Below are 27,962 nucleotides of genomic sequence, written 5' to 3'. Positions count from 1 at the left end.
AATCTAGTGATGCTATTGCTACTGCTAGGATTTACCCTCAAAACAAATCATAAAATTAGAAAACTGCTTAGAACTTTTAAATGCCATTTAAATGAACTAAAATACAAAAAAATTTAACTACCTGGGAGCAGCTTTCTTATACTGCCATCTGAGTCCAAACCAAAGACCAGTCTTAGTTCCTGTGGGCCACTAAAGCAAAATGGCATAAACTGGTAGCTTATAAACAACAGAAATTTATTTCTCACAGTTGTGGGGGCTGGGAAGTCCAAGAGCAAGGCACTGGCTGGATTCAGTGTCTGATGAAGGCTTCTTTATGCTTCATAGATGAAGTCTTCTCACTATATCTTCAAATGGTAGGAGAGGTGAAGAGCTCTTTTGGTCATAATTTATTAGGGCACTAATCTCATTCATGAGAGCTCAGCCCCACCTCCTATAACCTATAACCATCACATTGGCGGTTAGGTTTCAACATAATCTGGGGGGCAGGCCCAGATATTCGGACCATAGCAACTACCTTATTCACAAATATCCCTAGGATGTTTGATAACTACGTATTTTTAGATAGATCTAAATTTTACCAAATTGTGAGGTTTCGGCATGTTTTACAAAGTAGATTATAAGCTAAACAAGAACATTCCATACTGCCTAACATGTATGTTTTCTGTTGTTAAAATGGCAAGTGATTTGCAGAGAAATCAATGGCTTCAGCTCATCTGACCCGCCCAGTACAATTTTATATTAAAAAATGCACATCACAGGTGGTGTTTGGACCAAGTCTTCATTGAAGATTTCCACTTCTCTGAGACTTCATGACCACTGCTTGCTCAGGAAATCTCTGTAGAAAAAGGACCTGGATCAGCTCACACACTTTCCCTAGCTGAGTAAGCAAAATATTACACATTTTCATGTTGCGGCCTGAGTAAGCCAGAGCAGCCCTAATTGCCCTGAAGGGCAAGATACGTTTAGCAAAGCAACTCTTACCTTACGGCTATTAATAGTGTGGGGCTTTTACAAAGCAGGTTGTGTTGGAAGCCAGGAGGAAAGATAACCATCTTGACCCTCTCTTTGTTCCTATATGCTTTGTGTGCAATTTCATAGAGCTGCAAGGGACAGAAAGAAAGAGGCTCAAAGGCTGGCCATTCAAAGCTGTGGATTTTCTAGTCCAATTTCCCTAAAAGCTAACATGGGGAGTTCGTTCCATTAAGTCAGAGACATGAGAACTCTCCATGTCCACAACTGGCTGTCTCTGCAGCTAAAGATCTGAATGCTGCTCAGCTAATACAGAATACTGATAAAAACCTCACCCTTCCCTGCTTGAACCTCGCTGCAAAATGGCAAGGAACTGCTATGGACCCACTCTAGTAGAAGCTTGTTTAAAAGGAAAAAGTCTGCCTCTTCTATTTTAGACACGGAGGTTCCCACAGCAGCCTGGGATACCCCACACTTGCGGCACCACGCAACCCAGATGAGGAGCCAGTCTCTGCCATAAACACTCCTTTGAGCTAAGTAGCCAAGACACTGATGCTCATTGTATAAACCTGTAGAGCCTATTTAGGGGTGTAGCAAATCTCCTGTAACGTCAGAGACCCTCCTTTAGGCTCTAATCCAAGTTTGGCTGAATGAAAAAAAATGGTGAAATAAGTAAAGTATGTTTCAGTCAGCATTGAGCTCTTAGTTTACCTTTTTTCCATACTCCAAAGGCACTGTCCTGTCATCCTCTCCGTGTAAGATGAGAAGGGGAGAAGAAAGGAATTTAACACTAGGGACAAGTAGAAGAAAAGCATTCAATTAAAGAATTATACATTGCGATTTCTCCTCTTCTAAGTTAAAGCTTTAGCAAAACATGAGGTCTGTCTAAATTACAAGAAATTTCTTTCCTTCCTTCCAAGGCATAACAATGCCATACATTTAAAAAGTTCAATTAGTAGCTTTTTTTCTCCATGTAAGTTTCCCTCTCTCCCATTTACTCGTTCAATTTAATTGACTAATTTACTTCTGTGTGATTTTTGGAAATACTAAAAGAAAAAAACACCGAAACACTGATTTTTTACAATGTTAGAAGAACCTTATATTCTTCTTTATTCCACCTTATTTTGTAACATCTGAAATACTTTATTAAGACTAGAAAAGAAAACAAAACTCAAAACCTCAGTAAAACAAAAACTACGACAGACTCGGAGACCTCTTTGTAGAAATTTGTTTACTTTTCCGCTAAAATATAGAGGATGGACACTCAGTGAACAGGTCTGATTAGCTTCCTGGTCAATCCTCTAGTTTGTTAATTCAAAAGGACTATGACATGAAGAATGTCATGTCTCCCACTCCAATTACTTTCTCAAACAGTGTTTCCCTTTCCCCCCAAAATTCTGATACCCATCCATCAGTGGGTATCAGTGACTCACTGACACCTCTGAGGATGTTAGATTTTCTCAAGTGTGTTGATATCGAAAAAAGTATTCACGACAACTGCCTATTTGGAAGCATTCTTAAATTCCCTAACTGTGACAGGCTAACTCGATAAATTCTAGTCATTGGATTTGCTGTCACATTAGTAAGCTGGATGGTAGCTAGACCCTAGAGGACCTTTAAAAGGTCTTTTTTTTTTTTTAACAGGATGTCACTCTGTCGCACAGGCTGGACTGCAATGGCACAATCACAACTGACTGCAACCTCAACCTCCCAGGCTCAAGTGATCCTCCCACTTCAGCCCTACATGTAGTTGGAATGACAGGTAAGTGCCCCCCTGCCGGGCTAATTTTTAAATTTTTTGGTAGAGATGGTGTCTCCCTGTGTTGCCCAGGCTGGTTCCAAACTTCTGAGCTCAAGCTATCCTCTCACCTCAGCCTCCCAAAATGCTGGATTATAGGTACACGCTGTCACTCCTGGCCCTTTAAAGCATCTTGATAGGCCATAAATATACAACTTCCTTTATGAATTCAGAGAGAGAGTACTGAGTTGGTGAAGTCATTGAATTAGACATGAAGAAAATAGCAAATACTAAAAATTCATAAATACTTTACCTGAATCTTAGTGCCCATCTAAGAACCACAGAACAATATTCTAAGAATAAGAAAGATACTCAGATGTCTAATGTTACCATCCAGTAAGTCACATGACAGTTTCCCCTAAAATCCTTTAGATACAGTAATAATGCACATCTTTTCATCATTCACTTACTTTTCATCATTAGGAAAGACTATTTTGTCTTTTCTCAGGGCATCCATAAGTGTACGTAAAAATCCTGGAATATTCCGGTAAATCTATTTTAAAAAAAAAGTTAATATTTACCCCATAGCTATGTCATTTGTTATATAGTCTTTCATTACGAACCAGGGTAACAAAGAGAGTAGTGACTCTCTAAATATGATAAACTTAACAAAAAACTTGTAGGATTTAGAAAGTGATGCATGTCAGGAATTTGGTAAAAAAGGAAGAAATGTAGAAGAAACAAGGCACTCATAATCCTGCCATCATAGATGATCACTGTTAACATTTTGCTTTTATTTCCTTTAAAAAAAGAAATACAAATGGCACTACTAACTCGTACTTCTCCATATAGAAGCAGTGATATGCAAAACCTAAAAATTGCTTCTACTGTGAACATAACTGGTTTAGCTGGCGGACAGAATATTCTGATTAGTCAAAAATTCTGATGCAAATATGCAAAACATAGAAAATTGATCTTAGAGAATTTGAACATTGTTCACTTTTGAATATGATTTAATATGCCAATGCCTTAAAAGACATTTTAGGTTTTAACAATGACCTCAGGACTCCAGATACAACAACACTCATTCGAGATATACTAAATTTGGTGCTTAATAGCAGATCCTAAGAAATAGAATGCTAGCTAAATCCACTTTTACAATGTTTTGACTCACATAGTCAACATGTAAGTTAGTGTATAGGCTCTAGAAACATCCATTTCAACTGAAAATAAGGAGTCAAGGACGGAAACCCTGAGCAATATTGCACCTTTCTCACAAACTTTGAACCCTACCTCCAAAATGTATCCCAAATCCATTCATTTCTCTCCATCCCCACTATCACTTAGCCTACGCCACCTTTCATCTCTTGCTTATATCAAGCTACAATCCCAAGTGGCTCCCTGCTTCCTCCTCATGCTTCCATAATCCAGTTCCCACAGGAAAGCCAGAACGATTGCTTTAATGTGCAAATCAGATCATAGCACACTTGTTCAACATCCTGCAAAGGCAATTGGATTAAACCCAAACATGCCACCTGGGCCTCCAAGGCCCTGTGGAATCTGGCGTCTGCCTGCCTCCCTCTCCAGCCTCATCTCCTATCACTGAGCCCCTTCCTGTCCACCTCCTGGCTCTGCTGCCTTCTGCCTCTGGGACATGTCAGGCCTGATCCCACCTCAAGGCCCTTGTCTTTGCTTTTATCCCAGCCTGAGATCTCTAGATTTTCCCATCAGCTGGCTTTATCTCAGGCAGGTCTCACCTCAGAGGCTATTTCTTCAGAGCTGTTTTCCATAACCAGCTATCACACCTTGTCCCCACCACCTGGTCATTCTCCATCACATTATTTTAGTACTTTCACAGCACTTCTCACTACTGGATTTTTTAAATTATGTATTTGTCTTCGATATGTTTCTCCATCAACAATATGAACTTCACAGGCAAATGGACTGCAACTTTCTTCTTCTTCTTATTCCCTGTGGTATCCTCAGAAACTAGAAAAGTTCCTGGTATTTAATAGACACTCAATAAATATTTGCTAAAGACAAAATGAGTCGATTATGCAAATATTCATGGTATACACTTTGTTATGATCTGTCATTTTCATCTTAGCATGGCTGAATTTCAGATATTATTTGTTTGTTTATTTTGAGACGGGGTCTCACTCTGTTGCCTACACTGGAGTGAGTACAATGGCTTGATCCTGAGTCACTGCAGCCCTCGACTCCTGGGCTCAATCGATCCTCCCACCTCAGCTTCCATAGTAGCTGGGACTATAGGCGTTACCACCACACCTGGATAATTATTTTTATTTTTTTCTAGTTTCACCATGTTGCCTAAGACTGGTCTTGAACGCCGTGGGGGGTGGATCACGAGGTCCGGAGATTGAGACCATCCTGGCCATCATGGTGAAACCCCATCTCTACTAAAATACAAAAAATTAGCTGGGTGTGGTGGTGCACATCTGTAGTCCCAGCAACTCGGGAGGCTGAGGCAGGGGAATCGCTTGAACCCAGGTGGTGGAGGATGCAGTGAGCCGAGATCATGCCACTACAGTCCAGACTGGCAACAGAGCAAGACTCCATCTCAAAATTTAAAAAAAGTGAAAAGGCAAAACAAAATCATAGAATATATCTGCAATACAAATAATTCTCTAATGACTCATATCCAGCATCTACAAAGAAATTCAACAAATAAAAAGTCATACAGGCTGGGCACGGTGGTTCCTGCCTGTAATCCCAGTGCTTTAGGAGGCTGAGGCAAGTGAATCATGAAGTCAAGAGACTGTCACCCTCCTGGCCAACAAGGTGAAACCCTGTCTCTACTAAAGATATAAAAGTTAGCTGGGCATGGTGGTGCACACCTGTAGTCCCAGCTACTCAGGAAGCTGAGGCAGGATAATTGCTTGAACCTGGGAGGTAGATGTTGCAGTGAGTTAAGATTGCATCACTGCACTCCAGCCTGGCAACAGAGCAAGACTCTTGTCTCAAAAAAAAAAGTAATACAATCCACCTGAAAAATGGGCAAAAGACATGAACAAGAAGTACCTCACAAGAGATGATCTCCAAATGGCTAATAAACATGTTAAAAGTTACCCAACCTCACTGGTTATCAGGGAAATGCAAATTAAAACCATATTGATATATCAATATGAGGGCAAGGATTTTAAGCAACTGGAGCTCTCATACACAATTGGTGTGAGAGTAAAGTGGTAGTCATTTAGGAAAACTTGCACTGTAATTATTAAAGCTGGCCATATGGATTACCTTATTACTCCACAATTCCACTCCAAGGGTATACCCCAGTGAAATTCTTGTGCATGTTTACAGAATATGGGTTCAAGAACATTCATAACAACAATATTATTAATTTCCCCAAACTGAAAGTAATACAAATATAATAACACAAAATAGATCAATAAATTGTGGTATGTACATAAAATGGAATAGTATATAGCGATGAAAATAACCAACCTACAGCTATACTATACGCATCATGAATAAAATCCCAGAAATATAAGGTTGGGTGAAAAAATATCCTATATCATTTTGCTTTTATATAAAGTTCACAGACAAAACAATATTGCTTAGAGATGCATATACAAGTGGTAACACTATAAAGAAATGCATAGATATGATTACCATAAAATTAATCTAAGAATTACGTCTAAGGGCCAAGGATTATATCTAAAATAAGGCTTACGGGATTGGGAAGTAACATACAGACTTCTGGAGTGTGGGCGATGCTAATTTCTTGACATAGGTGACAGTTACATGGGTGTTCAGTTTATAATTGCTCATTAAATAATGTATTTTTCTTGTTTTGCTAAATTTCAACATTAACACATTTTTTAAAAAACAAACTAAATAAAAAGATTGCATCTGACTTACGTTACATACCTACAATTGGATGAATTAGTAATGACTTAGAGTAATATGATAGATATGCAATTAATGGTTATATTATATTAAAATGAATATTCAGTTTCTAGAACCAATTGAAAGTGCCTGATTTATCATATCTTAAATTACCAGCATTGAGTATTTTACATGGTAGAGGGGATTTCTAAATTTAGTTGACGCTTAGATAGTAAAGCCATTTTCAGGAGCATGTGATTATGTGAACTGGCTGTCCTAGGAAGTGGTGAGCTACTTTTTCCTGAAAATAGAAGTTCCAGAAATTCCATCTATGATGGAATTCTATCTATAATGGTTTAGGGTACAAAAGATTCCTAAAATTGACAGAGTAACATACTCCGAGATATCTTACAGTATGAAACAACAATTTAGAATAATTTTAAAATTGAGGCCATGTATCCCTCTAAGGTGCTCACTCTCTCTCTATATATATATCTCTCTCCCTCCCCACCTCTCACTTGCTAACATTTATATGAATGTACAACTATAAACAATTGAGCATTAGGCATAGAATAAGATCATAAAGTTAGGATAGTCTACACAATAGATATTTTCTAAAACTGCATCTTGTGACACAATTCTTTGTACTTAATTTTCTTAGAAAGTTTGTCTTCTTTATCTGGGATACTGTGTAAAAGTATTTGGCAGCTTCCTTAAATTCTCTAGAAACTTTTTTTTTTTTTTTTTTTTTTTTGAGACAGAGTTTCACTCATGTTACCCAGGCTGGAGTGCAATGGTGCGATCTTGGCTCACCGCAACCTCCGCCTCCCAGGTTCAGGCAATTCTCCTGCCTCAGCCTCCTGAGTCGCTGGGATTACAGGCACGTGCCACCATGCCCAGCTAATTTTTTGTATTTTTGATAGAGACAGGGTTTAACCATGTTGACCAGGATGGTCTCGATCTCTTGACCTCGTGATCCACCCGCCTCGGCCTCCCAAAGTGCTGGGATCACAGGCTTGAGCCACCGCGCCCGGCCCAGAAACTTTCTTATGATAAAAGTACAAAAGATGTATGCCTGCCATTCATAGGGCTCAAAAATGATGTATAAAATGTTTGTTTTTACTTTTAAAAAGAAAATAAAAATAAATAATAAACTTAAGGCAACTCTATCTACCACTAAATTATAAAAGAGGTATTGTTAGAAGAAAATAAAATATCAAATCCAAAAGCCATAGGTTCCCTTTTATGGAAACTGGTTAATAAACTGTCTCAGATTAGAATAACTGCAAAACATATAAAACTACTTAAGAAAAGGAAGACAGTCAATAAACATACATGTGTAGAAATAGCCTACACTGTATCAAAATAGCCTACTTTGATACCTTGTGAAGATGAACCAGAGTCTCACCTTTAACAAAGGATAATTGATACTTGCAACCCACATGTTGGTAAATGGAGCTTCCAAGACAATAGCATCAACTGGGCATCCTTGAAAATTAAAGAAGGAAAGAAAGAAATCAGTAACCCCCCTATTCAAATACCATCTTTCCTAGATAAGGGGTCTTCAAGATCTTGTACTTGAACTACCTGCATCAAAATTAGTTGTGAAGGTTATTAATAATGCAAATTCCTGGACCTCACTTCATGTTTATGAGTCAGATTCCCCAGGGCGGGGGCTGAGAATGTTCATTTTAACATGCTTCTACCTTCCCCTCCCTCCCCAAGAGATTTCTGTGTACATGATGAGAGTTGAAAACCACTACCTTCTTCTAAGAACACAACCAGCTCTTCGCAGCTTGGATAGCTTAAGAAAGCGAAGTACTACAGGAAGACAGTGTTCTACAGCACATTGCTAAGAATGTGTCAGAGATTGACTAGGTTGTTTAGCTCAATACTCCTTCTGAGAACAATTGGAAAAGATGTGGTGGGTCACAGTCTGTATACACAAATGTTTGAATGGATATGAGGGCTACTGGTCAGTGAGAAATTACGGAAGCAATACCAAAAGAAAGACGTCCAGAGAGTTTGAGCTGCCTTTTCCCTCCACGCAGTTGAAAGCAATAGTGGTGGCTGAGAGGATCATAAATGAGACAAAACTTTCAGCATCTCACAAAATCCAAATGACTGAAATTAGAGTTCAGGATCTCACAAGAAAGAGGACCCTAGTACATTTCTCAGGCTTTTGGTTGTGCCCTCAAAGAACTACACTCTAAGAGTAATAGGAACCGGGAATACGCCAGCCATCATAACGACTGAAGGCCAGCTTCAGATCAGCTCAATCTCTAATTTAATTAAGGTAATCTGTCCCTACTGTAACTGCCTTTCAGGAGAAGAGTAAATTATAGCTGGAAGAAGATAATATCACTTCAAGTCTCAAATAATTTCTATGATTTTCCATAAACTATGTGTGGCCCATAATCAAAAATAACTTGCAATACAAAGATGAGCAAAACACAGGCACACACACAAGCAGATAATTGACTTTGGAATTTTTTAATTGCATGGCATTAGGGTAATGAATATTTGCATTTGTATAGCATCTCTATAAATGGAGTAAATTCTAATTTTGATTTTTGAAAAATGACCCTGTTCACAGAAGCTCTAATTCTTCAAATCAGCTAGGATCGACGATTGTGATACAAACAGTTCTCAGATCACTTTGAGAAACACTGACACAAATATTAGTAAGAAGGGCTGCAGAAAGCCGGTTCTGCATATCATTTAATAATGCAGCATTTTTATCCTGTAATTTAAATTAATATTGTATCACAAGGAAGACTCTTTCAAAGGCATTTATTTTTAACTGCAGAACCTAAAAAACAGCTACTATTTTATATTAAATGGAGATAGAAAAGAAAGCCTGTTGCACTGCCGGAAACCATCCAAAGTGGGGATGCTTTAGGTGTCTGGTATGTTCATAGTCTCCTGACTGTTTTTACTTTCCCATCTCAAGCCAAGAGATGGGAAATTATAACCACCTAAGCATAATATATTACCTTTTTCTTCTAACACTTTTGCAGCATTCGTTGCAACCCTGTAAAGCAATGAAAATTAGTGTGTATGTTAAGCAATAACTTAACAGTATAAAACAGAACTTCTGGTATGAGCATCTGATAAAGCTCTGGGCTCTCTGGTTAGAAAAATGCGTAAAGACACAGCATTTGCACACTATTTCAGAGGGTTCCACAGGCCCTAAATTAAAGATCCTTTTCTCTCTCTCTTTCTTTCATTGTTATTGTTGTTTTTGTTGTTGTTGTTGTTTGAGACAGAGTCTCTCTCTGTCACCCAGGCTGGAGTGCAGTGGCACAATCTCGGCTTAGTGCAACCTCTGCCTCCCTGGGCTCAAGTGATTCTCCTGCCTCAGCTTCCTGAGTAGCTGGGATTACAGGCATGCTTCACCAAGCCCAGCTAATTTTTGGTATTTTTAGTAGAGATGGGGTTTTGCCGTGTTGGCCAGGCTGAACTTCTGGCCTCAAGTGATCAACCCACCTCAGCCTCCCAAAGGGCTAGAATTACAAGTGTGAGCCACCCCACTGGGCCAAGGATCCTTTTCTTTAAAACCCTCAGAAAGACTTGGACTTCAATGTAAAAGATAACCATAGAGCTGAAGGGACCCTCTGTTGTTTTTCAGACAGCATGCTAAGATGACAAGGTCTTCTGGAGTGTGAAAGTGATCAGCAGAGTCCCTGTCTCCTGGGTCAGTGATCCTTCTACTACTGGCCGCTGCCTTTGATAGGACACTAAAGCCTCAAGGACCTGCCTACGGACACATCTGCAGATGTCACTTACCCTGTACCCAGGGAGTGGCCCCAGAGACACACGGGAGTGATGCCACTTCTTGCCTTGGTCCACTCATAGACACAAATAGCATCCACAGTCAGACCCTCCTCTGTGGGTTTACCCGTAGAGTCCCCGAATCCTGGTAGCAAGAAAAGGCAAACACAGTGTCACTGCCTTCAAAATGAGGGGTCATCAGAGGCCCTCTGCTTGTTGAAAAATCTCTGTACGCCATCCTTAACACATACCTCTGTAGTCAACAGACAAGACATGAAAGCCACCGTCACTCAGCACCTAGGTAACAAAGGAGCTGTTATCACTTTAATTAGAAGATGTAAACAGAAAAGACTTTTCCTCCCTATAGCCATTCATATCACATCGCAAGGAGGGCTATTTCAAAGGTAACTTTAACTTGTTCATTAGTATTTATTTTTAACTGTAGAACCTAGAAAAATAGCTATTATTTTATATTAAATGAATATGAAAAAGAAAGTTTGTTGCACTGTCAAAAACTCTCTAAAGTCAGGATGCTCTAGGTATCTGTATGTACAAAGCATACACACTTGTTTAATAGCTGGGGAAAGATGTATTTTTGAAATTTGGTGTTTGACTTCCAACTTGCTAAGGCAAGGCTCGGTGGGAGAGATGGAAAGCAGGAGGCTGAGCAGGGTCACATAGCCGGGGTGTCACGCTGGCTCTGGCACTTGCCTGCTATGTGACCTTGGCCAAGTTATTTAACATTTACATATGTAAATATTATTCTGAAAAGTGAGAAACAATAATAGTCACCTTTAGGTCTATGAATGTCTTTTTAAAAAAAATTCTTGAGAATAAGAACTCTAAGCAAGTTGTAGAGGCAATTAAAAAGGGGAAGCTATTTATATTAAATATGAATAAAGAGTTAATTTCAATCAATAATAGGGAGATCACTCTAATATATGAGACCGCTGCCAAGCTTCTAGTAGGTGAAGAAAGACTATGAAAACATAATTTAACATGAAATGAAATATAATGATTGTTGTATTTCATGTAGGATTACATGTGCCTGTAATGCTAGCTACTCAGGAGGCTGAGGCAGGAGAATCACTTGAACCTGGGAGGCCAAAATTGCAGTAAGCAACCAAGATCACACCACTGCAGTCCAGCCTGGGCGACAGAGACTCTGTCTCAGAAAAAAATACAATGATAAAGAAAAGAGAGATTAAAAAGGACAGAGTTTTACTGTACAGACACTTCTCAAACTTTATTTAATCCTCACAACTGCACTGTAAAGTAAATATTATCCCCATTTTACAGATAAGCTGAGCCTTGCAGAGTTTAAGTAACTTATTAAAGATTGCCCAACTAGCTAGAACTAGAACCAAGATTCACTCCTGGGTCTGCCTGTGTCCAAATGCTGTGCTTCTCCAACTGCATTTTAGACCCAGGTGGCAAAACCTCATTAGGAACTTGTAAATACAAATTGGACTAATGATGAGGAACTAAATATAACTTTTAAATATCTGTTACATTGCCTGGACAACATGGCCCAGCAAAAAAAAAAAAAAAAAAAAAAAATCTGTTACATTCCCTCCCAAAAAGTTAGCCAAGACACATGGCGGCTAAGCATCAAGGAAAATGGGAATATCCATGTGAGTTGCAGCATGTGTTGAAGGACCGCCTAGCAATACAACCCAAGAACAACAGCAACAGCCGGGCGCGGTAGCTCACACCTGTAATCCCAGCATTTTGGGAGGCCGAGGTGGGTGGATCACGAGGTCAAGAGATTGAGACCATCCTGGGCAACATGGTAAAACTCCATCTCTACTAAAAAATACAAAAATTAGCTGGGCCTGGTGGTGCATGCCTGTAGTCCCAGCTACTCAGGAGACTGAGGCAGGAGAATTGCTTGAACCCGGGAGGCGGAGGTTGCAGTGAGCCAAGATAGTACCACTGCACTCCAGCCTGCTTCCTGGCAACAGGGCAAGATTTTCTCAAAAAAAAAAAAAAAAAAGAATAACAGCAACAAATCCTACTCGTAAGAATTCATCTCTAGGAAAAAAAGGCATGAAAGAAGAAAAATCTAGATGCTTATAGTTTTCTGAAACGATACTATTTAAAACAAATGCAGGGAGAAAAAAAAATCTTATATCCTACAGCAGTGGAACAGTTAAGTAGGCAATGGCTTATAAATACAATGGAGAATGATACAGCTTTAAACTGGTTAATTATGATGACTGAGAACATGGAAGAATGTCTGTAAAATAGTGTTAAGTAAAAGAGCACAACATAAAATTACATAGAGATACAATCGTAGTAACAAAAGCTTTTTATAAGGAGAAATTAAAACTAGGTGGGAATGCAAATCAATGAAAATAGCTGTACTAGTCTGTCACAGTGATGAATACATGAATGAATGAAAATTTAATAATGAAAATTTATTTTTTAAAAGAAATCACCTATCCAGAGGAGGAAACGAAGGGCTAAGGAAGTTTGGTCCTGCTGGGCGATGATGACAGCAGCACTTGACACTTGACGCCCACAGTCTGTCTGGGGCAAAGCCCTGCCATACCAGATGCTCTCCTTCCCCACCCATCCTAACTGCCACAAGGATCACCTGGCTGCACTTCACACCTACAGCTCTTCTTCTTTTTGGGAACATTGAGACAGCTCTGAGTGGGAGGGGAAAAGCACGCACATTCTCATGGACATCAGCTTCACAGTTTCACATGGGGAATGCAAAGGGCAGGGTGCAGAGGGAAAAGCAAACCTAAAAATGAATAGACATGGTCCTCCCAGGCAACACCACACACAGCTACCCCACTCCCCAACCCCACTCGCCTGGCCACCACTCCACAGGCATTGGCTCTGAGAAGGCAATGATGAAGGGACAAGGGGAGGGGACAGTAGAGGAACTTCCTGTCTGCACAGGGGAGGGAGGATGAAGAAAGCACTGGAGATACTGGTACTGCAAGGATTCTGGAGCAGTAATATTGTTTGATCAGGAAAGAACTATGAGGTGGGAGCCAGCAGGTGGGGGAGAGACCAAGTCCCCGTGGTCAACAGCCAGCCAACTGCAGCAGAGATTACCTAAGCAGAGGGTGGAAGAGGATAAAGAGGCAGCTTGCTCAACCATTTCTGAGGCAGATAGGTGGAAACCCTGCCATCTTCTGCACACCTGGAATACAGGGGCTGTCTCAGCAAACCAGTCATGCAGCAGGGAGTGATGAGAGCAAATGTGGCCACATGCTACTCCACAGAGCCTTACATGACTTTTCATGTAAGACTTTTTTTCAAAGACTTTTTTTCTTTAAGTCAGGGTCTTCTCGCTCTGTCGTTCAGGCTGCAGTGTGGTGGCACAATCCTACCTCATTGCAGCCTCAAACTCCCAGGCTCAAACAATCCTCTTGCCTCAGTCTCCTGATTAGCTGGAACTGCAGGCATGTACCACCATATCCAGCTAATTTTTAAATTTTTTTTGTAGAGACAGGATCTCATTACATTGAGACCCTGGTCTCAGCCTCCCAAAGCATTCGTATTACAGGCATGAGCCACTGCACTCAGACTTTTACAAGCAGATATTCTGTGTCTTTAACTTATAACCACTAGAAAAGAAAAAGTTTGCTTCTTTTAAAAGATGTGCTCATTTTGCTCCTTAATAATACTTTTTCGGCCAGGCGCAGTGGCTCACGCCTGTAATCCCAGCACTTTGGGAGGCCGAGGTGGGCGGATCACGAGGTCAGGCATTCGAGACCAGCCTGGCCAACATGGTGAAAACCCATGTGTATTAAAGATACAAAAAATTAGCCTGGCATGGTGGCAGATGCCTGTAGTCCCAGCTACTTGGGAGGCTGAGGCAGGAGAATCGCTTGAACCTGGGAGGCAGAGGTTGCAGTGAGCCGAGATAGTGCCATTGTACTCCAGCGTGGGCAACAGGGTAAGACTCTGTCTCAAATAATAATAATAATAATAATACTTTCTCAACCCATACCCCAGCCCTCAGAGAAAGCAAATAAAAATGTCAGCCAGGTGAGGCGGCTCTTGCCTGTAATCCCAGCACTTTGAGAGGCCGAGGCATGTGGATCACCTGAGGTGACAAGTTTGAGATCAGCCTGGCCAACATGGTGAAACCCTGTCTCTACTAAAAAATACAAAATTAGTCGAGCAAAGTGGCAGGCTCCTGTAATTCCAGCTGCTCAGGAGGCTGAGGCAGGAGAATCACTTGAGCCTTGGAGGTTGGAGTGAGCAAAGATTGCACCACTATATTCCAGCCTGGGGACCAAGTCTAAAAAAAAAAAAAGCCCTCTCAACCCATTCCCCAGTCCTCAGAGAAAGCAAATAAAAACATCTTTACCTCCATTTGGCAATGCGGTTGGTAAGTTCATGAAGGTATTTGGGGACAGAGAAATTCACTTTGCTTTTGATTCTCTAAGGTCAGTGCAGCAGCTGAAGTCCACTGGTGGGACTTTGAGCCCCAGACACCACAACCCACCCTGACCAGTACCCTGAAGACCTCTCAAAAGACAACCATACTGAGGGCCCGAGGAAAATATTATGACTCTCGAACAGGATGGATGAGGACTTATGAAACAGGTGCTTTGCAATGTCTTCAGACATACCTTTACCAGCCTGAGTCTGTGAGAAGCTGCCCTGTGAAGGTTTAAAAAAAAAAAAAAACGAATTAGGAATGATGATGACAGATTCAATATAAATCACTCTCCTGCTGCTAGTTTCTGATCTTGCACCTTTCTCTTTCAGGTTGGAGGAATAAATAACTAGAAGAAGGAAATGCTTTTTGGTGTCAGAGCCCGCTCGGACATGTCAAGGTGAGTGATCAATGGCTCCCCACTGGGCCCGCGTTCCTCTCAGTGAGGGCTGGATGCCCAGATCTTTGTATCGCTTCTCAATATCGGCATTTGATGAACTGCTGATAAACCACCTTTTTTTGCTTCTACACAGTGAAACTTATTTCTAATAATACTCTTAGAAGCTAAAGGAAAATGGGCTCCAGAAAGTGACTTTCAGAACAAGGGACGATGTCATCAAGCTATACTAAACTAAGACTTCCCTAAATCCTGTCCACTCTGCCGTTAAGTGCAAGACAAAGTGAAGGAAAGAGGCTCACAGCCCCAGAGGCACCAAAACCATTTCTTCCCAAAAATAGTCTACTTCCTATTAACCACACTAATACAAGAGCATCAGAGCTAATTCACAAGACAGAGAATTTTTTTATTATGTCACAATGCTAATGCAGCCACAAATTCGATTTTATTATGATGAAATACAAGATCCTTTCCAGAATTTTTAAATTTAATTTTATTGTAGATGTTATTTTAAGTTTGTGATTAAGAAGTTAGTAGTTGTAGTCTTTATTGTGACTGAGACTTCTGCTGTAATATTTGTCGGAATAAGATTGCACCTGTATTTTCAGGAAGAAGCATGATGGTCTTTTTAATGTTTCCTTTTTTTAAGAAATTAAAAATTTATTTTTTAAAAAGTTTTAGGTTCAAAGCAAAACTGAGCACAAAATACAGAGTTCCCACATAACCCCTGTCCTCACACACAACCTTCTCTCTCTATCAACATCCCAAGCACCACAATGGTACATTTGTTACAATCATTAACCTACATGGATACATTATTACCATCCAAATTGCCTGGTTTACATTAGGGCTCACTCTTGGTGTTGTATATTCTATGGGCTTTCACAGATGTAGAACGACATGTATTCACCATTGTAGTATCATCCAGAAGATTTCCACCGCCCTAGAAATCCTCTGTGCTCTGCCTATTCTTTCCTCCCTCACCCCTCAAGCCCTGGAAACTACTCATCAAAAGGCAGAGAACTCTTAAAAGCCATTTATTTGCATTTTTTCATAGAGCCAAGTTTCTTAAACTTATATGTCATGGAGCATTTTGACATATAGTCAACTGAACAATCTGGTTAAGGCTATGGACCCATTTCCAAAGGAAAAAAAATGTATCCATACTTCAAATTTTATGTACAATTGTGGAGAGGAGTTCTTGGGCCCTCTGAGGCTTCCATGGATTTCAAGTATAGAGCCACTGTTTTTGCTGCCTCCACAGGTTCCCTGTAATCTCCCGTTTGAGGAGAGTACCATCTGGTACTCATTACTTGCAGCTCAGGACTGCTGATAGAAAGCTGACCCTTCTGGACAGAGAGCAAAAGTAAGCTGTATCTCATCCCAGAGCCAGGAAATCTGGGATCATTGAGCCACTTGCAGATTTACACAGAAAGACAGACACCCTGTGTGGTCCACATGGTCCTTTAAATAAGTATATTGTAACATCATGCCCAAGTTTACACAATCAATACAAAGTTAAACTGTGTTGAAAATTTCCTGGGTTTCACAGGAAATTGCAGTAAATGTGGCTCTAAAATGGACACATCAAGAAAGCCCCTTGAGCAAAGGCAAGTCTTGAGAAAGCCATCACCTGCCAGAAAAAGACAGGGAGGAAGGGAGTCACAGGCAGGTGCTCCTCCCAAGATGGAAGAGATCTGTGGGTTTCCCAGGCACATCGCCCCTGCCCCAGGCTGAAGGGGCACAGTCATAGCTGATGATCATCACCCAATATAATTATACAGGCCCAGAAAGGCTCTGACAGCACATCAAAGGGGAGCCAGGCTCCTGGGAGACGTTCTTTGTTACAAAGCGAGTTTGGGACTATAGAGAATGGGCTGAGGCCTAAATATTCTAGATTAGAATTAGTCAGATGGTCTCCAGTACAGAGATCAGAATTCCATGTGACCTCTGTAAGGAGTCATATTTTTGGTTAGTAGCATTAAAGCTGAACAAGGGACTCTCCACTGCAGTGTTCTGAAAAGTCACTGATGTGGAAATGGCTCTTCCTTCCCCATAATGCATGCCTATTCCCTTTCCTGTCATTCATGGGTTCAACCCATCATTCCAGACACTCTTAGGGAGCAAAGGAATCATCCCTTTCTTTGAAATCAACATCCAAGTTTTGGAAGAGTTATTCTTTTCTCCTTCTCAGTTAGAGATCCACATTATTCTACATATAGAATAATCTTTTTAAGTGAAGCTTATTGCCAGAACACCCTCAGATTTCAACAAAGGAAAAGAAATATGTGAAGGCATGCCTACAGAGTTAAAAACGGAGCTCTGTCCTTCTTCATTCCCCATGGGGCTGAAATGCTCTCAATCTCTTAAAAGAAAAAAAATGTAAGCAGAGCCACTGACCTGTGTTCTGCACTGCCATGAAGATAAACAATAATTGGGTTCCCATCGCGAAGGGCTGCTTCATACCAGCCACGGTCCTTCCCCTTGGCATCTTCCCCCCGGCAGCTGGGGACTGTGTGCCTGAAGAGCAAGGGAGGTTTAAACAAATGTAGGGAGAGGAATTCTCCATCCTTGCCAAAGGCTGAAACTCTCCTTATGATATATATACATATATTTTAATTTTTTATCTTAGTAATATATGCACATGATAAAAATAAAAATCTAACACCACAAAGTGTCTTATAATGAGAACTACTACTGTCCTACCCCATGTCCCCATGCATAGAGGCAATCCCCCCACCTTTTTTTTTTTCTTTGAGACAGAGTCTCACTCTATTGCCCAGACTGAAGTGCAATGGCATGATCTTGGCTCACTGCAACCTCCGCCTCCCAGGTTCAAGTGATTATCCTGCCTCAGCCTCCTGAGTAGCTAGGATCACAGGCACCCACCACCATACCCAGCTAATTTTTACATTTTTAGTAGAGACGGGGTTTCACCATGTTGGTAAGGCTGGTCTTGAACTCCTGACCTCGGGATCTGCCTGCCTGGGCCTCCCAAAGTGTTGGAATTACAGGCGTGAGCCACCGTGCCAGCCCACAGAAACATTTATTTCATGACAGTGGTAATAATTGTCAAAAGGAACAAGCCCAGGTGGCCATGACAGCACATACCTAAAATAGGCAGTGAGGAAAGGCGTTCTTAAAAACTATCAACTCAAGTGAGACTCAGTAGATGAGTAGGCAGTTAGGAGAGAGAAAGCAGAGAGCTGAGACATAGAAGATGTCTTGGGAGGGCAGATTTGAGGTCATGAAGGCAAGGGTGGTATGGAATACGGCAGAAGGGGCAGGTGAGGCCAGAAGCTAAGGGCAACATCTAAAAGTCTATATTCCAAAGCAAAATTCTTAGAAAGCAAAATCAAGCAAATCAACAGAAGAGGAAGCTGTATGAAACAGCCTCCAGGTACCTCCAGGAGCACCCACCTCTCCATGGGCAGGTAACAAAGCACTGCTCCTCTGTATCCTTCTAATAGGAAAACCTGCCCCATCAAGCAACCCAGTGGCCCATCCATGCACTCACCAGATCCCTAGCATCACCCCAGGTTCAACTCTCAGGTAGAAGTTCACTGTGTGAGGAATCTTTAACTCCGGTTTCTTTAAATCCACAAGAAATGGGGCTTTGACTGGAAAGTAAAAATCATTATCAACTCCAAAAATTAAACCCCATGCCTTTTAATCACAATCAAAGAAAAGAATTAGCCTACATAGGTTAACAGCCTTCTAAGTTGCAAGCTATGACACTAAACTCCTAGCAGAGTATTTTATTTTATCAACTAGGACTAGCCTGCAGAAGAGGGGCAGAAAACCAAAACCTAAAAGCTGGATTTTAAAATAGCATCAGTGTGGCAGCTCATAATAGAGAAACAGAGTTACTCAATCCCTATCCTTGTCTCCAGCTAAAAGCAGAGGAGACCATTCCCCTAAGAAGGTAAAAAAGCCTAAAAGAAAAGTATTCTGCTACTTCAGTGAAACCTAATCATCAGCCAAAAGGCAAGAAACATCCAGACTTCACACACCAGGAGGCAAGCAGGCAAGAACTGGAAGGACTGTGTTACATTGACTAACACATAGTTCAGTAGAGGAAAAAACAGGAAAAATAGATTCCTTACATCAGTACCATTCTCTCTCTCTGTTTCTCTCTCTCTCTCTCTCTCTCTCTCTCTCTCTCTCTCTTTCTCTCTCTCTCTTTCTCTCTCTCTCTCTTTCTCTCTCTCTCATCTTTAAGGGATGCAGATAAGAAGAAAGGCAGAGAATACAGTAAGCAGTTAGGTATCCATATTAACAACTAATTAATTTGCAGTCAGCTCTGGAATTGAAGCCCTGCCTACAAGCCTATGCATCTCTCTTTACTCCCAGCAGTTTGCAAGGATTCCTGCTAGACTTCAAAGTCAATATTAAATAAGTTTCAGACCATTTCAATCTAGCCACAATTTTACAGCGGACATGTCTGTTCGTTACATCCCAACCAGAAGGGCAGTGAGGTCTTTATTTAGGAAAAATAATGTAGACAAATTTATGGAAGGTCCATACTTACAAAAATTAAAATAAATTAGCATGTCTATCAGAGGAGGGAAAATATGTTCTTTTAAGGATTTACTAGTAAAGTTGTCATACAGAGCAGCAATTTTTCTTCCAAGCGTTGAACAGGAGTGTGGAAAAGATCTGCAAGATATTAGGAAACACATGAGGTTTTCAAAATTAATCCTTTTGTCTTGGTTTGTATTTTTCTTTTTTTCTTTCTCTTCTTCTTCTTCTTCTTTTTTTTGAAAAGGAGTTCTGCTCTTGTTGCCCAGGCTGGAGTGCTATGGTGCAATCTCAGCTCATTGCAACCTCTGCCTCCCGGGTTCAGGCAATTCTCCTGCCTCAGCCTCCCAAGTAGCTGGGACTATGGGCACGCACCACCATGCCCAGCTAATTTTTGTATTTTTAGTAGAGACAGGGTTTCACCATATTGGCCAGGTTGGTCTCGAACTCCTGATCTCAGGTGACCTGCCCCCAAATTTCAGAGACTAACACTGGGAATTCCAGGTCACTTGGCATTTAAGCAAAATGTTTTACACAATGACATGGAATTATCTACAGGGCAGGTCAAGACTGGCACTAAGGGGAAACCAGATAAGGAGAGCAGTAAGGCAGGGCCCCAACCAGTAGCTGAAAAAGTCAGGGCATGACAGGGACAGGAGAAGGGACAATGTTTGCACCACAGCCAGGTTTGGTCCCTTACTATAGCCCCATAGAAGGCTGAGGATGGACCCCAAAGTCACCAGCAAACAGAATTCAGACAGTTTAATAGTCACCGCAGTTTTTAATTATATCGCAATTCTGCACTATATGTGTTAGCTTTGTCATCATTAGTCTCAATCAGGGAGAGAATAATCCTTAGATCCTCTCTATTCTGGAAGAAATGAGCCAGTGTGAGAAGATCCCACTTCTAAGATGAGATCCCTGAAGAGAGGGACCCATGAGGCCCAGGGCTGCAGCCTGCTCGGGGAGTGGGATGGGCGCACACACATCTTGCGTACGCTACTGTTCCCTGTGACACAAACCACCCAATCAGGAGCTGTCAGCACACAAGTGACAGTTTGTCCATAAGGGGTCACTAAGGACACCTCTGTCTCAAGCCGCCTCTCTTGTGAAGGTCTTAGAAAGATTGGGATGCAGGAGGTCAAGGTCATCATCTCCTGCTTCCAGTATGGGTAACACCCCCCATGGGCACTGAGGAAGAACTGTCCAGACCCCAGGCACAATTAGTGCCTAAAGAATGTCTTATAGTGTTATTACTCAGCTATTTCCTTTATATAATCCTTTATATATAATCATATATTAGTTTATAGAATTAATACCTGAAGTATAACTTACTGCTTACATATATCTAGCTTATATAATCATACTTAATGCTTATATCTAGCATACTTAGTTCTATATAATCTATCTAATCCTATAGGTATTGTAGTCGGAGCTGTACTGACACACTTAGTGCTGATTTATAGAATCCTTCCATATAACCATATAGTAGTTTGTAGTAGGAGAAATGCCTAGAGCAGTCACAGAACAGAAGCAGTACATGGGAAAATAGCCAGACTAGGACAAGAACCAAAGACCCAGGCGGTGGCGAACCTGCCTGAAAGGGCAAACGCTGTATGGCAGGCTTGGAGCAAGGGCCTCTCCTCCTGATAAAGGAGTTGTAGTACCTTGCATCCACTTCCTGTGGAAATTAGGCCTCAGGCCTGAGATTCTGGAAGTAACTGAGGGAGAAGAACCCCTCTGGTGTGAACAGTCATGGCAGCTGTACAGCCTGTCTGTCTTTTCTCACTTCTGTGCTAGCTCAAATCATCCTCCCATAAATGCTTTAAGAGAAGAGCACAAGTCTGTCAGCTCCCATTACATTGGCTTACAGTATCCTTCTATTAGAAATCCTTTGAAGTCTCTAGCCCCCAGATAAGAAGTGTTGCACATGACACATGTTGCACACAGCCCACCTCCTTGCCTCGGTGATCTAACGGGGGGTGGACCCCTTTTCTGTACACGATCTTCTACTGCGCACGGCACGGCCCCCTACTGCGCGCAGCCCACCTCTCTGCCCAGGTGACATAATGGGGCGGCCCCTTCACTTGTGACTCACATGATTATGTATGCCCTATTACTAAGCCTATAGATAATGACCTCACTCACGACCCTGCTCCCTGCTTGTACCTAATAAATACAGATGCTTCTGGGCATTTGGGACTCTCGCTGATGTCTGCTCATACGTTTCATGGTCCCTCGAGTTCAGCTGCTCTTCACCAGTTCTTCAGTGTCCTGTCCCTTTACTTCTCAGATCCTGCACCTCAGCACAACATAAGGGACACCCCGCGACCCTGTGGTGCCCTAAAGCACTACATTCCAGTTTTTGCCCACATTATCCATTAAATAAGTCCCTTTCCATGTTTGAGAGGTCATTGTTAAGACTGTTTAATGTAGCCAAATGATAAGGTTGAGAGGCTAGAAAGCAGTTTTGATAAATTGTTTCCCCCTGCCCTGATTCCTCTGCTAGACTGGAGGCATTTTTGGAAGATAATCATTACCTTTGCTTTGCAAATGAGACTGGAAAGTTAACTACTCTTTCCAAGGTCACAAGCCAAAGAATGGCAAAGCCACACATAACCTGCTGTCTGATCCCATAGTCCTGGTGACATCCAAGTGAGCAGAAATGAACCCCAGGAGCCAGGCTGGCCTCTGGCAAAATTCTGCTTGTAGTCAGTCTTGCTTTAAGATCCCCTTCCACGTCTTAGCCTTCTCAGGGTCTTGTCCTTTCTCCTTTCCTCCTTGCTCCTCCTGTGTTCTCAGGAGCCCTCAGATAACAAAGTCATCAAATAAAGACCTCTAAAAAAAAAATTCCCCCTAAAGTGTTAATGACTTTAAAAATCAGAGCACTTATATGTGTTTGGAAGAGGCATGAAAGGAGAAGATAATGAATTTCTGATGAATTTCCAGAAGTTCTGCAAGAAGTGGAAAAGATATGTGGGCTAAGACTAATGGCTAGCTCTTCAAATACATCATACATGGGCAATTGCCTACTCATAAAATCAGCAAGAAAGAAACGAAAATGTTTCATAATACTTTAAAATAGCACCCCACCACCCCCGCCATGAAGGCAGCAGGAAGGAGAGAACGTTGTTGTTCTGATTTTAGAGATAAAAAATCAAAACCCAGAGAAGCCACTTTGAGCCACAGATCAAGCCCAAATGGACAGAACTGAACACAGGCTGACTATGCTTCGTTCCAGCCTCTGGCTCCTGCTGGCTTCCCCCTAAGCTCCTGACACTCACCGCCACCCTGCCTGTTAGTCTCCTGCTAAGCTGTCTTTTGAAGGTAGGCAGGGTAGTCTCCTGCTAAGTTATGTTCTGAAGATCTGCTTGGGAAGCAGAGGCAGTAGAGGGAAATGTGTGTCTGTTTTTAGGGAATAATTCATACAGAACCCTTCTCTCAAACAGCTCGAGGCACTTCTCTGAGATACACTTCGGGCAGAGAACAGAGTGACCAGATCCTCAGAGCATCAATAATGCAAAGCAGCTTCTTTTAACTAGGGGGTTGTCAATTTGACTTCCCCTAGATCAGTAGGGGATCAAAATTCACCAGTGGCTAATAGATCTTATTTGAGCGGAGGATGCAGTTTCAAACCAATCCGAGCTAACGGACAGCCACATCAAACGGTCACCTTGGTGCTTTGGTGTTCTTTCATTTGCCCTTTCATCAGCTGCAGCTGTAACCACACAGCGTCCCACGGGGGCCTCAGAACCTAACTGGATGATTCTTACTGGTGAAAGCTGGCGGAGTCTGAGCTGCTACAGGGTAAATCACTCAGGCTCAGGGGTTTCTGCAAAGCCGAAGTTGGAATACATTTACTATTCCAAATTTTAAGGCATGTACCTTCAACCTATGTGCCAATTCATTCAGCTGACATGTATTGGTCACCAAGCACCAGGAGACACCCTCCCAGCCTTTCACACCCACAGAAGTATCTCTTTTTTTGTCAAAGTCTCTCTGGAGAGATCGTTCCATGATGACCTTTCCTTTCTTGTCTCCCCTCCCACAAATAATAATGGGGCCTGGGCTGGCCTTGAATTGTTTGCTGATGGCTTTCACATTATAAGCACTGTCTTCCCAACTCTATCAGGCCACAGAAGACAAGAACAACATGGCATAGAAAACTTCCTTTACATTTCATTCTGTCTAGGTCAGGGCTGAGCTCAGTACATATGTATTGATGCATAGTTTGAAAATGGAAAGAAAGTGCATTTCTTTTGAAAGGGAGAAGGAAGCAATATTTATTGTTAGCTTTGGGGAAAAGAGGAAGGGCTTTCTTTCTTTTTTTACTTACTATTCCAAATGAATCCATGTGAGCTCCACAGAGCAAGGACTTTTGTCTGTTTTATTTACTGCTGTATAGCCAAGACTAGAATAGTGCCCAATAGACAATAAAGAGCCAACGCTGTGGGAAGAATGAATACACTTGCCAGCCTACTCATGGACATTTTCTGAGCACTATCTAGGATCATAATGACTTGGGATGAAATAAAGGGAAATGAGGAGGAAAATAAAGCTTTGATTTCCCCCAACTTCCTTCTAGAGTATGTTTTTCATTTTTCTATTTTAAAGAAAACCAGTTGTAGGTGGAGACTTACTCTCCTGGGCCCATACACCTGAAGCAGCAACTGGATTTGATTTTTAAAAATTGTAAAATAAAGAACTAGATCCCCAAGGCATTAAAAAATAGCCACTGAAAAAAATCATATGATGAAATGTTCTTCTTGGGTCTCACAACACATCCCACCAGTTCCAGAGCCATAATCAGGGCCAGGGGCATGGCAAGCCCTCCATGAAGTTTTGCTCATCTGAATGAGCCCGGCTCCAAGAATCAGAGGACTTGGGATGGTGGAAGTGGGTCTGGGCCTCAGCCTCAGCACATCTTACATTAGACCAATAATCTTCTGTTCAGATGAAGACATGCACTAGTATTTTATTCTTTCAGGAAGTGTCTCTTGAGACTTTTTTCACTAATTAGTAATGCAAGTAATAGTTGGTCCCCAACTCCCTATCTCCCACTCCATTATCAACAAAGTGGGTTTTTGTCTACAAGTGAACTGAAACTTCAATTCTCTGCCTAATAAATGCCCTTTACTGTCAAATAAATGTTAATCAGCCATCAATTCCACAGAGATCATGAAAGTGAGAGGCATTAGATCGCAACGTTCCCAGAATCACCACATCTGGGAGAGAAGTCCTGTTGATGTGCAGCTTGACAAGTGCCATCAGGACATTCTGCCGGGTGTTCAGATCCAACAAGAGCTGGAAGGCAATGACTGAGCCCCTACAGAGCTGCCAAGAATAAAAATAAGTAGAAGAGAAAAGAGGCCAGGTGCAGTGGCTCACACCTGTAATCCCAACACTTTGGGGTGCCAAGGCAGGTGGAACCTGTGAGTTCCAGGAGTTTGAGACCAGCCTGGGCAATGTAGTGAAAACCCATATCTACACAAAATTTAAAAATTAGCCCAGTGTGTTGGCAGGTGCCTGTAGTCCCAGCTATTGGGACTGAGGTGGGAGGATTGCTTGAGCCCTGGGAATGAACCGAGATTGTGCCACTGCACTCCAGCCTGGGCAACAGAGTGAGATCCTGTCAAAAGAAAAAGAAAGAAAAGAAAGAAAGGAGGGAGGAAGGAAGGAAGGAAGGAAGGAAGACCCCTGTTTGTCACATCACTCTGGGAACTCCAAAGTGAGATCTCCTGTGTCTAGATGTGATTTTTGATTTTTTTTTTTTAATGGAGTCTTTCTCCATCACCCAAGTTTGAGTGCAGTGGTGCCATCTTGGCTCACTGCAACCTCTGCCTCCTGGGTTCAAGTGATTCTCCTACCTTAGCCTCCCGAGTAGCTGGGACTACAGGTGCATGCCACCATGCCCAGCTAACATTTTGTATTTTTAGTAGAGACGGGGTTTCATCGTGTTAGCCAGGACAGTCTCCATCTTCTGACTTCGTGATCGGTCTGCCTCGGCCTCCCAAAGTGCTGGGATTTTTCAGGCATGAGCCCCTGCACCGGGCCCCAGTTTTTGGATATTTTATAATCAGCACAAATTAAACAAAAGGAATAGAAAGAGGGAAACAAAAACGCCAATATCTTTCCACACCAACAAAACTAAATGAAATACCCATTTGTCCTGGGTCCAGGATCTGCAACCAATACCTGGCTTCAGGGCAAACAAGACTGCCAACATGTTGCATGTGGATTCAGGTAATTTAAGGTTACTGTTTACAACGAGGATCCATGGGAGGAAGAAAACAAACAAAATCCAAAAACACCCGCTGATATACAGACATTTCAGACTTAAACAATGGAAGAACTTGGCACAGGTAATGCCAAGTTATGGTTTCAACATACTATACACATCTTTAGCATAGTGGAGGTGTGTTCTTCAAATGCATGCCAGGGAGTTCACACTCAGGGAGCTAGGCAGGGATTTTCTGATCCTTTTCCACCTACACAGATAGGCCCTTGACCTAAGAGGGCGCCATCGAAGATTACAACATACATTACTATTGTCACTATTACTAGTGTCATTCAGATCCATCCTGTTTGTTAGCAAAATGGTCAGATAATAGAGATTGGTGTAGAAATCCAACCATCTCTCTGGCATCTGTATTTCGGACGCCCCCCCCAAAGTTATAACTTCCTGAAATACCAAATCCGAGAGTCTCGAGGGTCTCGCTGGTCCAGGTTGGGATTGAGGCTGAGGATACCAAAGGCAACCAGAGTCCTAGAGTTCGCAGCGGGCCGCCAAAGTCCGCTGGGAGCCACCGTGTGGGTCCTCCGGCTCGGGTCGGCACAGCTGCTTACCGCCTCGGCCGCGCCCTCGCCCGCTGCCCCATCCCCTCGCAGGCTGAGCTGTCGGGGCCCTGCCAAGGATGGACCTGGCGCGAACTCACCGCAGGTTGCGCTCGACCATGTCCCACCAGGCGGCCACGCAGTCGCGGGCAGGGGGCCCGGGCGGCTCTGGCGTCGCGGCCGCCTGACAGTCCTGAGCAAGCATCCCGCGCCGCGTACAGAGCCGCCGCCACCGCCGCGGGAGCTGCAGCCCCGAGCCCTCGCCAGCGACCTTCCCGCCCCGGTGGCACCGCGCCCGCCCTCCTCCTCCGCGCGGTCAGGCAGGCTGGTGCGGCCTGGGAGACGCGGCCTGAGGGTGCGCTCCGCCCGGATCCGGCTGTTCGCGGCCACACACACACACCCACACACGTCCTGCGCTTATAGCTAGCTAGGCAACATTTTATTTTAAATCGATTTCCATTATACACCTGTGTGTGCGCGGGCGTGAGGGGCGCACAACGCAGTAAAATATGTTTTCACAATGGTACTACTAACACAAAAGTTTGACAGCCACGGCTTTTGATTTTCATGAGGAATATAAGCTTTCCTCTACTTAGACCCCATTTTTTCCCTCTTTTTCTGAAGCTTCCCTATCTCCACTTCCCCAACCACCCTCAACACGCCCCCCACAATCCCCTCCCTGTCACCCTTACTGTAGAAAGAATTTCTTTGTCTCCCTTTGATTAACTAATAATTACTCCATGTAGCAAAAAATTAAGACCTCTTTGGTATTTTGTTTACTTTGCGTGTAATAGAACCTTATCATTGTACCAAGGAGCTCCCACCGTGAAACCTTTGACCTTGGAATAGGTTTTCATCTCGGTGCAGGTTTACATTGTGTAGCTGTCCCCTAGGAGCAGGAACTATGGGTCTACCAGAGCTGCTCTAGGGCAGCCACGGCGTGCACGTGTGAGGACAAAGGAGGAAAAAAGGGAATGAGGTTTTTGTTTTGTTTTGTTTTGTTTTGTTTTTGAGACGGAGCTTTGCTCTTGTCGCCCAGGCTGGAGTGCAATGGCGCGATTTCAGCTCACTGCACCCTCCGCCTCCCGGGTTCAAGCGATTCTCCTGCCTCAGCCTCCCGAATAGCTGGGATTTCAGACAGGCACCACCATGACCAGCTAATTTTGTATTTTTAGTAGAGACGGGGTTGCTCCACGTTGGTCAGGCTGGTTTCTAACTCCCGACCTCAGGTGATCCGCCAGCCTCTGCCTCCCAAAGTACAGGCTTAAGTCCCGCGTCTGGTGGGAATGAGGTTTTATTTGGATGCCTTAGGATGCCAGCATCAAGGCTTCATCTTGGAGGCAAGGAGCATCATCTTAAAGGTGAAATGGGTTTTTGGTAGTTGTCTGTGTTCAGAGGGCACAGCAGGGGGCTGTCACCGCCAGAAAGTGCGTGGGGAGCCATCTGCTTAAATGTAGTGGGACGGTCTG

At 42.6% G+C, this 27,962-nt stretch overlaps 2 protein-coding genes across 5 annotated transcripts in view; one reads left to right on the top strand and one right to left on the bottom strand.

The window, feature by feature from the left end:
• PYGL (glycogen phosphorylase L) overlaps nucleotides 1-25,038 on the top strand; it is a 71,046-nt gene extending 46,008 nt beyond the window's left edge. The window contains exons 20-22 of one of the 4 annotated variants that reach the window (XR_005196609.1): nucleotides 14,749-14,908; nucleotides 15,074-15,141; nucleotides 23,109-25,038. Coding sequence is in view for 1 of the 4 variants with exons in the window: in XM_037730783.1 (XP_037586711.1) it covers nucleotides 14,749-14,908; nucleotides 15,074-15,090 (177 nt within the window). In the remaining 3 variants the exon portion in view is untranslated. Of the gene's footprint in view, nucleotides 1-14,748; nucleotides 14,909-15,073; nucleotides 17,940-23,108 lie in introns of those variants that run through there. The other 3 variants (XR_005196608.1, XR_005196610.1, XM_037730783.1) reach the window with 3 other exon arrangements.
• On the bottom strand, nucleotides 214-27,467 carry ABHD12B (abhydrolase domain containing 12B). Its single transcript, XM_017506767.2, has 13 exons — nucleotides 26,595-27,467; nucleotides 19,670-19,797; nucleotides 18,656-18,758; nucleotides 17,539-17,658; nucleotides 14,935-14,965; nucleotides 10,585-10,630; nucleotides 10,349-10,478; nucleotides 9,556-9,593; nucleotides 7,968-8,047; nucleotides 3,178-3,260; nucleotides 1,681-1,759; nucleotides 982-1,100; nucleotides 214-835 (listed from the first exon to the last, which is right to left on the bottom strand). Exons 1-13 carry the CDS (start codon nucleotides 26,696-26,698, stop codon nucleotides 808-810), a joined length of 1,089 nt encoding a protein of 362 aa, XP_017362256.1. The 5' UTR covers nucleotides 26,699-27,467; the 3' UTR covers nucleotides 214-807.
• Nucleotides 27,468-27,962: the final 495 nt, after the last annotated feature.

Source organism: Cebus imitator, unplaced genomic scaffold (genome assembly GCF_001604975.1).
Source record: "Cebus imitator isolate Cc_AM_T3 unplaced genomic scaffold, Cebus_imitator-1.0 Scaffold358, whole genome shotgun sequence".
Lineage (NCBI taxonomy): Eukaryota > Metazoa > Chordata > Mammalia > Primates > Cebidae > Cebus > Cebus imitator.
Note: the sequence above shows the minus strand (reverse complement) of the source record. Positions and strands in the feature narration are given on the sequence as shown.